The 9,824-nt window shown below is 56.8% G+C and overlaps 3 protein-coding genes across 3 annotated transcripts in view; 2 read left to right on the top strand and 1 right to left on the bottom strand.

The window, feature by feature from the left end:
• Window positions 1–6: 6 nt before the first annotated feature.
• On the top strand, window positions 7–2,268 carry LOC127750314 (sodium-coupled monocarboxylate transporter 1-like). Its single transcript, XM_052271676.1, has 6 exons — window positions 7–23; window positions 116–224; window positions 640–749; window positions 832–1,015; window positions 1,124–1,335; window positions 1,414–2,268. Exons 2-6 carry the CDS (start codon window positions 183–185, stop codon window positions 1,784–1,786), a joined length of 921 nt encoding a protein of 306 aa, XP_052127636.1. The 5' UTR covers window positions 7–23; window positions 116–182; the 3' UTR covers window positions 1,787–2,268.
• Window positions 2,269–2,391: 123 nt separating this feature from the next.
• On the top strand, window positions 2,392–5,607 carry LOC127750313 (probable cytochrome P450 304a1). Its single transcript, XM_052271675.1, has 8 exons — window positions 2,392–2,631; window positions 2,714–2,962; window positions 3,037–3,479; window positions 3,785–3,896; window positions 4,095–4,275; window positions 4,354–4,468; window positions 4,630–4,771; window positions 5,030–5,607. Exons 1-8 carry the CDS (start codon window positions 2,541–2,543, stop codon window positions 5,218–5,220), a joined length of 1,524 nt encoding a protein of 507 aa, XP_052127635.1. The 5' UTR covers window positions 2,392–2,540; the 3' UTR covers window positions 5,221–5,607.
• Window positions 5,552–9,824, bottom strand: part of LOC113203374 (protein APCDD1-like) — an 11,703-nt gene continuing 7,430 nt past the window's right edge. Inside the window, exons 3-4 of the mRNA XM_026418064.2 lie at window positions 8,923–9,559; window positions 5,552–7,603 (exon numbers count right to left, since the gene is read on the bottom strand). Coding sequence (XP_026273849.1) covers window positions 6,782–7,603; window positions 8,923–9,559 — 1,459 coding nt within the window. The 3' untranslated portion in view covers window positions 5,552–6,781. The remainder of the gene's footprint in view (window positions 7,604–8,922; window positions 9,560–9,824) is intronic.

The raw sequence follows: 9,824 nt of genomic DNA on the forward strand, positions 1-9,824 counted from the left end.
CCCACCATCGGCGCCGCGAAGAGGTAACACTGCCGTCCTGTCGTCGCGCGCCTCCCAGCGCCTGCGTGGTGGAGGATAGGCCACCCATTCGACTCGACTCGTTGTGTGTCTTCAGGGCGGCCTACACGCTGGCGGCCGGCTTCACGATAACCCGCGTCCTGTCTTGTGCCACCGGCACCCTCATGTACGCATACTACTTCGACTGCGACCCCATCGCGCAAAAGGTTTGATACGAATCGCGTGTATGTGACTCGGAGCAAAAAATGGTTCATGGCCATGAATCAGAAAACAGGGTGGACATTCAATCTCTGAAAGGTTACCTCGTACCAGACCCACCCAGGAAAAAATAATTCAGTAGCAACTATCATAACATATGGCTAGTTCAAGGATCACGCAATATGTAAAATATTCATAAGTGAAGCGCCCCAAAATATAGTTGTGACCAATGAGTGATGTTTGTCTCGACCATATTTTATGGTCGTCCCTGACCTAACCATACAATGGTTGGTTGCCCCAGCAAATAATTTTTCTGAATGTCATCACTTCTGCTTTCGTCCCACGCATTTCTGTTCTCAAGTATTTTTTTAAAAACCCAGTAACAAGTTAGCATAGCAAAGAAAAGAAGTGTTAATTTTTTAGGTCGTGTCGCATTCTGACAAAATGGTACCGCACTTCGTCATGGATGTCGCAAGGGACCTCCCCGGTTTATCCGGAATATTCATAGCCGGAGTGTTCAGCGCTTCGCTCAGGTGAGCTTGAGCGCTGCTGGGGGTGTATTGGGGGGAGGGGGAGAAAAGACGTCTAACCCCTGCCCTCCCCCTGCGTCCGCAGCACGGTGTCCTCCATCCTCAACACGCTGGCTGGCACGGTATACAAGGACTTTATTGAGGGCTGGCTCCCGAAGAAGCCCTCAGAGCAACAGGCCGCCATCTACCTCAAAGGAATCACGCTAATTCAGGGGATCGCCATTTTCTTCCTCGTGATGGTCGTTGAGAAGCTGGGCAGCATCCTCGAGGTACGAAATGGCTTTCAGCGTACGCCCTGAAAGAGCAAAGAAAGAAAGAAAGAGAGGGCCGCTGCTTTCTCCGACTCGATCCTCGCAACTACAACACGCCCTTCCCAGGTGGCGCTGTCGCTGACGGGCATGACCACGGGCGCCACGTTCGGCCTGTTCCTGCTTGGGATGTTCGTGCCCTGGGCCGAGTCGGTGGGTGCGCTGACGGGGGCCTCCGCCAGCTTGGGCTTCATGTCGGTCGTGACGCTGGGTAACCTTCAGGCCAAGCACTCCGGCAGACTGCGTTACCCCATGCTGCCCACCAGGACTGACGGATGCAAGTGAGTAGTGTCGGCGACGCGCTAAATAGGTGGGCGCCTCTGGGTCCCCACCATGATGGCCTTGCTTCTCGTCCGCAGCGCCACTCTCACCAACACCACCGCTCCGTCGACACCGCTGCCGGTCCTGCCGACGCTCGCCAGCAGGGTGGAGTACGACGAGGACCTCTTCCCGCTGTTCCGCATCTCCCCGTTCCTGTTCGTCGTGATCGGCGTGGCCATCACGGTCACGGTGGGCTCGGCGGTGAGCGCGCTGGTGCGGGCTGTGCGCACGCGGCGCGGCCAGAAGGGCGGCTTCGCGGACCTGCCGGACCCGGAGATGTTCTCGCCGCCGGTGGGGCGCGCGGTGCGCAGGAGACTCGCCGGCGCCGGGCGGGGCAAGCGCGAGGAGGCCGTGGAGATGTACCAGGCGGTGCCGCTCAAGGCGGACGACGTCCACAGTCAGGCCGGATGAGCGGACCGAGCTGGCCGCGGCGCCAGCGATAGCGCAGTGAGAGAAAAGTGTGACAAAGAAAAGAGCGACACCGAGCCGCAAAGAAGAGTTGTATGGTCACCAGAGGACGGGCAGGAAGATCAAACGACAATAAGAGGGAAAGATGAAATTGATGGACTGGAGACTTAATTGCGGGTACGGTAATGGGACTTTGGTAGGCGTTATCTATTGAGAGCATCGTAGTCTTCTGTCGGAAGCTCTGTCATGTGCTCGCCCAATCGCTCCAGTTTTCATTGAGAGACTCAGTGGCGCAGCGGCGGCGCATCATGCCCGCAATTAGCAATAAAAGTTCGGGGGTCATCAAACAATGAGTCTTAGATTTGCCTCAAAATTAGAGTTTCCATTATATAATGCAAACAAAGAAGTTGTTCTGACCCTGTTAATCATAATCACGATATTCTAAATAAATGGCAACGACACAGCCGTCACGGCAGTACGCCTCTCCTTTACTAGTCATTTTTTAAAAGTGCAAAGTACCTACAATTTTGAGTCATAAAAGTCACATGTCACCATGAATAAAGAGACTCGATGAACTCCGAAAGCCACAAAAATATTTATTACTGCAGACATCAATGCTGACCGTTATCGGTCCTTTCAAACGGAGCGCGCAGTGCTCGCTTCCCGCCACAACCCCTTTCCTATCGGCGGCGCGCTCTGGTAAATAGAAGGAGCGAGTGCGCGGCCAGGCCAGTCGAGCAGCGACCCCAGGAGCAACATGTCGCCCGTCCTCCTCGTCCTGTTCCTCGTCGCCCTGTTGGCGTGCCTCGTCCGCTACGCGCGCTCCCGGCCGCCAGACTTCCCCCCAGGTGAGTGGGCGAGGGTTGCACTACCGACCGAGTGCACCCCCCGTCACCCAAGCAACAACCGTGAACCGATCTCCATTTCCAGGGCCTCTGCGCCTGCCCGTGTGGGGCAACCTATGGCAGCTGCTCCTGAGGAACAACAAGTACCCCATGAAGGCCATGGCGGCCTTGTCCAAGGACTACGGCAACCCGCTGCTGGGACTGTTCCTCGGTGACTTCCCGATGGTCGTGGCCAACGACTTGGAGACGGTGCGCGACATGTTCTCGCACCCGGCGTTCCAGGGGCGGCCGGACGGCTTCACGGGCCGGGTCCGGGCGTTCGGCCGTCTGCACGGTGAGCCTGGGCCCCGGGGCCGCCGCCGTGACGCACCTGGACGCCCCCGTTCTGACCCTTGTCCCTCCGATCAGGCATCTTCTTCACAGACGGCCCGTACTGGGAGGTGCAGCGGCGGTTCTCCCTCCGCCACATGCGCGACTACGGCTTCGGGCGGCGCTTCGAGAAGCTGGAGGCCCTGGTGCTGGAGGAGGTGCAGGGCGTGACGCAGCTGCTCCGGGCCAACCTGACGCCGCACGACGCGGACGTGGCGCGCGGTGGCCGCGTGCTCTTCCCGGACGTGTTCGCCGCCGCCTCCATGAACATGGCGCTGGCGGTGCTGACCGGCACCCGGGTGACCCCGGACCAGTACCCGGCGGCGCGCGTCGTGGCCCGCCACGTCTTGGAGTTCCAGAGGGCGGGCAACGCCGGCGGGCGCGCCATCGACGCCACGCCCTGGCTGCGCTTCGTAGCTCCCGGCCTCTCCGGGTACACGGCCTACAAGGGCGGCAACGACGGCCTCATGCACTTCATCCAGGTGAGGAGGGCGCTCTCCGGGAGCGAGGAGAAACCCCACGCCGTGCCCTTTCGCATTTTATACTGGACCGCATGCGCGCGAGAGGGTGGGTTGCCCACTCGCACGGGGCCAGAAGGAGCAGTGGGCAAGAAGCATAGGCAAACCCACGCGCACCCGTGCATGCGGTACAGTATAACTTAGAGGGTGCCCGGCGGCAGTCGGCCAACGGCAAATAACTACGAAATGATCAGGGGCACGTCGGCTACACTTTACTGTTCCACGAGAGCACGAGCTTTTTTCATGTTGTGGCTTCTAATGTTTGCCAGGCGCACGTCCAGGATCACAAGGACTCGTTCGACTCGGAGATCATCCGCGGCTTCTGCGACAAGTACTTGTTGGAGATGCAGAAGCGCGCTGGGGAGGACTCGTCGTTCACAGGCAAGTGTCACACACACACGAAGCGGTTTATCAGCGTGTGATAATAATAACGCAAAACGACGCGTCGACTTCGCACTCGCCCCGCAATAATCGCCGTCGTTTGTTTTTGATTTGGATGCGCGGACTTCCCGTACTGTGTTGTTTCTATTCTGTACTGTATTCTTTCCTACTGTACTCAGGAGGTCCCTCTGCTTTCAGAGATGCAGATGGTGCTCACGCTCATGGACTACATATTCCCCGCGGCCACGGCCATCCCTTCGGCGCTCACCTTCGCCGTCATCTTCATGATGCGCCACCCGGAGATGGCTGAGCGCGCGCACCAGGAGATCAAGGACGTGGTGGGCCTGGACCGCCTTCCTGACCTCAACGACCGAGTCGAGTACGTGACAAAAGCGCGACCGAGTGGCGTCGTCGTCGTTCTCGGACACAGCGCCTAACGCACGCTTCTTCTCCGCAGCTTGCCGTACACCGAGGCGTTCCTCAGGGAAACACTCCGGCTCACGGGGACGCCATTCGCGGTCACGCACAGGGCTACCGAAGACTCCTATTTCCGAGGATACTACGTCCCGAAGGTATAAGCGATAGTCTCCTCTCCCTGTGTCCGCTGCTGTAGGCAACCGATCGCGCTCCCGCGCTTCTTGGGTTGCCTACCTACGCAGGCGGCCCCCGCAATGGTGATCGCTGGTCGCTGGTGGATCACCTCGGATTTAACACCCAGTCTCCTATACTTCAGAACACGCTCATCGTCCCGAACGCGTGGGCTGCTCATCGGGATCCCAACGTGTTCGAAAAACCTTTCGAGTTTATGCCGGAGAGATTCTTACAGCAGAACGGCCAGCTGAAAAAGAAGGACGTCACCGTGTCTTTCGGGCTAGGTAAGTTAGCGGTGTTGAGTATTTATTTTATCTTTCAAATAAAAGCAACGAGTTAGATTAAACAGATGTTTGATATTCGAGCCACAAACCAAATGTTTCTCACCTTGAACTAAAATGGACCACAAATTTTGGACCTTTTTGAAAATTGAATACATAAAATTTTGATTCAGTTTGCAAAATGTCAATCATTGAAAAACACAACAGCTGTTCTTGGGATAACTGATTTGATCCTGAAGTTCAACGGGTTTTGTATTCCAGGCAAGCGGTTATGTGCCGGAGAGACGTTCGCACGTCAAAATCTTTTCCTGTTCCTTGCTGCTCTTCTGCAAGGCTTTCGCTTCGCCATGCCGGAGGGTGTCCCCGTGCCAGAGCCGGAGGAGGACGCCATGTTCGGCTTTATCATGACCCCGACAGACGAGATGTGGATCGAGGTGTCGGAGAGGCGTTGAGGACTGTGCTAGGTCACAGAAAACCAAAGTATTTGATCTCCGATTTATAATAGTAATAATAATTCTTTTTAAGTATGTGTCTTAAAATAAGCTGTGTCCTCTCCACTTTGGGGTCTTATAAGGCCTGCACCCCAGCCTCAAAGAGTAACTATCTAATAAGATGCATTCACACTTAGTTAAGCTATAAGGTTTTAGTTGTACTTCCTGGAACTCATTTATAACATCTCCAATTTATACGGTTTAACCATGTGTTATAATTGTCAGTAGATAAAAGTGTCATTCCTATCCAAAGAAGGAATAAATTAAAAAGATAAAATAAAAGCTACCGATGTAACGAATATAAAACAAATAATATTTTATTCAATAAATAACATGCATAAAAATAACCACATACTGCTCACAGGTCAAAATTCATCCATATCCATTGCACTAATGGATTAATCTCAAATTTACACATTTGCTCTGAACAAATTCTAAATATAACACAAATGACTACAAGTTATTATTTTGAAAAAGTATTTAAAGGTATGTACAAATCAACAGTACGTCACAGACTCGTATAAGCTTCTTTTTCAAGTTAGCTGCAAACAATATATTTACAATATATTTTATGGTAACAGATGGAAACATTATAGAATACTACTTATGATACTTACGATACAACACTCAAATTTTTCTGTACAAAAATTCACTGGGGGGTTTGTACCAAAGGGACGTGGTTTTCCCATGTTTTGTAGCTTAACAATAAACTTAACGTAATTGATATCTTAAATTACCTCAATCATTCATTAAGAATAAATTGATGCATCTAGTACGGGTTGCTCGAGTAATCTGTAAAAACAGAATGATGCCTTAAAAATGAATTACAGGGGTTTACTCCTACAACACATGAATAGATGTGTAGGCCTAATCCTAATATTCAGAAATTACATGTGTTCCTCCACGACCACATGCAGAAATGGGTGAGCATTTTGGGAACTACGCACATTTCCCTACAGTCACATATAAATACAAATATGTAACCATAAATTTAGAAGTAATTACAAGGGTTTCTCCACAGCCTATACTGGAAAGTATACTGGAAAAAAATATAATAAACAACTCAATTACACTATGGAAAAAGTACGGGTTGCTCGAGTAAGCTGTAGGGACAGACTTGCACGATAAACTACTTAATTACGAATTAAAACTTTAACTTACAGATAAATCAGAGTACAGTTTTCTCGGGTTATCTGAATGAACAGATGAATAAACATAGACCTAACTAAGTACTAAGAATCTGGAATTACAGGGGTTTCTCCACAATGGCACACAATGGCACATTTTAGATTACTACCTAAATACACTAATAATATTACCAGTCTCATTTCTCAGATGCATCACTGATCCTTGCAAGAGGACAGCCGAGGACGCTTTTGAAAATACAGCTCTAATATTTCACACACAAACACATATTCTACACATTTACAAAACTCGCAAACAACATTCACACGATAGAGAACGATAGATCACACTCTAAAACTCACACTCACACACAAAGTTTAATTACTAATATCACATTTTAAACTCGCAAGAGAGCGAAGGCGAAAAGGAAACCGACCAAACTGGACGCAGTTGTCCGCGCGCTGGAGGAGAAGGCAAATCTTACGTCGGCATCGCTCTCATCATCGTCATCGTCATCGTCGTCCTCCGCGTCCTGCAGCGTGCTGAGGGCGGGCACAGGCGGGGGAAGACCCCGACAGCGCACCAAGGGAGGCTGGTAGGCCGTGGGCCGCTCCGAGGGCCCGCCGCGCCTGTTCTCCGTGTCGGACTGGCCGAGGAAGAGCAGCGACTGTCCCCAGGAGTCCATGTCGACGCGCACGAGCTCGTAGCGGACGGTGGGCACCACGAGTCCCAGCGGCGCGCAGCCGTGCGTCGCCGTCAAGTCCCGGGGCACGCCCACCTGCCACTCGCCCAGGACGAGGCCACCGCCGCAGCGCGGGTCCGCGCGCAGGCTGGCCACCATGCCCGGGTCCAGGACGGTGAGGGCGGCGCGCTCGACGCGGAAGTCGGCCTGCAGGGCGCCGAGGACCTGCGAGCTCGGCCCGCCCACGGCGTAGCGTCCAGCCTCGGTGGCCGTAAAGGTGGGCGTCGTGCAGAAGGGGTCCGAGTAGAACTCGTACTCGCCCTGCCAGGACATCCAGGCGTCGCCGCCGGCGGCCCCGGCCCCCGCAGCGCGCACCCGCAGCCGGCGCCGAAGGAACAGCCCCAGCGGCCGCGTCTCGCACCGGCTGCTCACCCAGTCGCCGCCGAGGTAGGGCGGCAGGCGGGGCCGGGCGTGCAGGATGGGAGGCGAGCGCTCGGACGCGCGGGCGACGGCGTGGCAGACGTCGCAGCCGTGGGTCTGCAAGCAAAAAACAGGACGAGCATGAGCAAGGGGCGTCCAGGGGGGTTGAACGCAGCAGGGCAACTCGAGAGGGCTTCATTACAGCGAGTGAAATATCGCCGAGCATGGACCGGGCCCGAGTCGCAAAACTCCTCTGTGGACAGATACCGGATAGGGGTCGGGGTTCGTTGGCATAATTTATCGAGACGGTCGTCACCGCCGTGCCCGTGTGCGAGCGCGGCGGACGCGTCGTGGTCCTTTTTGCGGCGGGGCGGAGCGGCGCGGCCCGGCCAACTGATTTACAATCCGGCCCGCTGTGTGCTCAAAGGGTTTTCCACCGAATTCGCTCGGCAGCGGCGCGGCGGCGCAAGGGCAGGAGTACGGCAGGAGTCCCTGCGGGACACGGGGCCCCCGGCCCGGCCGGGGCCCCGGCGAGCGGGAGCGGGACACGGTGCTGGTCAGGTCGTCGCGTATTTATTCGTTCCGGACAAGATTTACATTTACGAGCCGCTCAGCGCAGGCGGGCAGTGCCTGCCTGCTGCCACAGCGGGGCTCCACACAGTGTTGCCAACCGAGTAGGCAACGTCGCCCCTCCCCCTGTCTTGCACCGGAGCGAAATAAATGTTTTGGCTGGACGCGCTTATACTGCTCATACCGTACTCGCCCCCGAAAAAAATCGGTTTGATTGCAACTGAAACGGGGAGGGACCGGAGGAGCTTTGCGGTTCTGGAATTATAATGCGCTGCAAGGGGCGGCGTCGGTCCGTATTGTGTCCCTGACGAGGAGGTGACATCCCCCGGGAAGCGGGGGCGGAGCCAGATAGCGGCGTACGGCAGCCGCCGTCGCGACAGTGACACGTCACGTGACAGTGTGCCACGACCTGACAGGACGGCTTTATCGCCGCCCATCTGGATGTCCAGGGGGCGGGGCTCAAGGCGGGGCTGGACCCGAGGCGCGCTGACGGGATCAATCAATGCTGGCTGTCGCCTATGGCTGTCACGGCTTCCGGGGGCCTGTCACCTCGAAGAGGCGCGGCGGGCGCGGTGCCGCGGGCAGGGGGGCGGCGGCGGCGGGGGTGGATGCGTGGAGTGTCGCGCGGCATACAGATGGGCGGGGCGCGGGCACCTCCGGGCATAGCAATGCCCTGCGCGGGGACGTGTCGCGGCGGGGGCCAGGGCGGGGGCCAGGGCGGGGCCCAGCCGGGCGGACTGACCACCTGAATGAAAGAGTTTCCCGCAGCGTGGGAGGAGGACCGCAGCCCGTCCAGCATTCGGAAGGAGAATACCAAGTGACATATCTCTCTGTAAGCTCCCCGCGAGTCGAGTTCTCATTCTCACCTGGTCGGCGCGGAGCAGCGGCACTTGGAAGGCGGTGGGGCGGTAGGTGCCGCGCTGGTCTGGCCGCGAATGCACGTCGCCGAGCAGCAGCTCGTGCCTTGGGGCGGCGGCGGCGGCGCGGGACCGGGGGCCGTGGGGGCGGCGCTGCGTCCGCAGAAGCTGCAGCTCGTGGAAGGCGGCGTGCAGCGCAGACAGGCAGTCCACGTCCGAGGTGGACATGAGGCGCACCTGGCCGTGGTGGTGGTGCGGGGCCGGCTCGCTGGGCGGCAGGTTGTTGCGCGGTTGCTGCACGTCGCCGCCGTCCTCGTTGAGGCTCAGCACCACGTACTCGCGGTACGGCTTCCACCGGCGGCGCACCTGGCCCGGGCAGGTCGCGTTCACCCGGGCGGCCAGCTCCTCGGCCACCTCGGCGCTCTGGGCCGTCACCGTGACCCTCGTCAGCGTGTACTCGGCCTCGGTGGCGGCGGGCGTGAGCCAGGACCGGCCGCGCGCCTTGTAGCGCCCCTTGGCCGACACGGTGTACAGCGGCAGCGAGCACGACTCCTCGCCGTAGTGGAACTGCAGCAGGCGGAACGTGCCGTTGCGGTGGAACGTGTAGGAGCGCAGCAGGAACTCCGGGCCGGGCCGCACCTCGCATCTGCAACAACAACAACAGCAAAGGGTTAAAGAGGTGGTCACGCTCGGGGCTTCCCTCAGGGGGGTGACCGGGTCGGGTGTCGCTGCGCCTCGCCTCGTCGCGCCTCGTCCTCATCTCGCTGCGCCCGTTTAGGACCGGGGAGCCACGTCGTCGTCGTACGGCCGGAAGCTGCTCCGTGCGGTGGGGGGAGAGCAGGGTTGTTAAAGTTACAGTAACGCAGTAACGAAGTTACTGTAACGCGTTACTCGTTACTGTAACGATAACG

Source organism: Frankliniella occidentalis, unplaced genomic scaffold (genome assembly GCF_000697945.3).
Source record: "Frankliniella occidentalis isolate FOCC.00 unplaced genomic scaffold, Focc_3.1 Scaffold169, whole genome shotgun sequence".
Classification (NCBI taxonomy): domain Eukaryota; kingdom Metazoa; phylum Arthropoda; class Insecta; order Thysanoptera; family Thripidae; genus Frankliniella; species Frankliniella occidentalis.

Bases quoted from the DNA above. Each gene is read 5' to 3' on its own strand.
- LOC127750314 (XM_052271676.1), top strand. From the start codon at position 183: ATGTACGCATACTACTTCGACTGCGACCCCATCGCGCAAAAG. The intron at 750-831 runs GTGAGCTTGAGC...CTGCGTCCGCAG, and splicing joins GTGTTCAGCGCTTCGCTCAG to CACGGTGTCCTCCATCCTCA. The intron at 1,016-1,123 runs GTACGAAATGGC...CGCCCTTCCCAG, and splicing joins AGCTGGGCAGCATCCTCGAG to GTGGCGCTGTCGCTGACGGG.
- LOC127750313 (XM_052271675.1), top strand. From the start codon at position 2,541: ATGTCGCCCGTCCTCCTCGTCCTGTTCCTCGTCGCCCTGTTGGCGTGC. The intron at 2,632-2,713 runs GTGAGTGGGCGA...CTCCATTTCCAG, and splicing joins GCCGCCAGACTTCCCCCCAG to GGCCTCTGCGCCTGCCCGTG. The intron at 3,480-3,784 runs GTGAGGAGGGCG...AATGTTTGCCAG, and splicing joins GCCTCATGCACTTCATCCAG to GCGCACGTCCAGGATCACAA.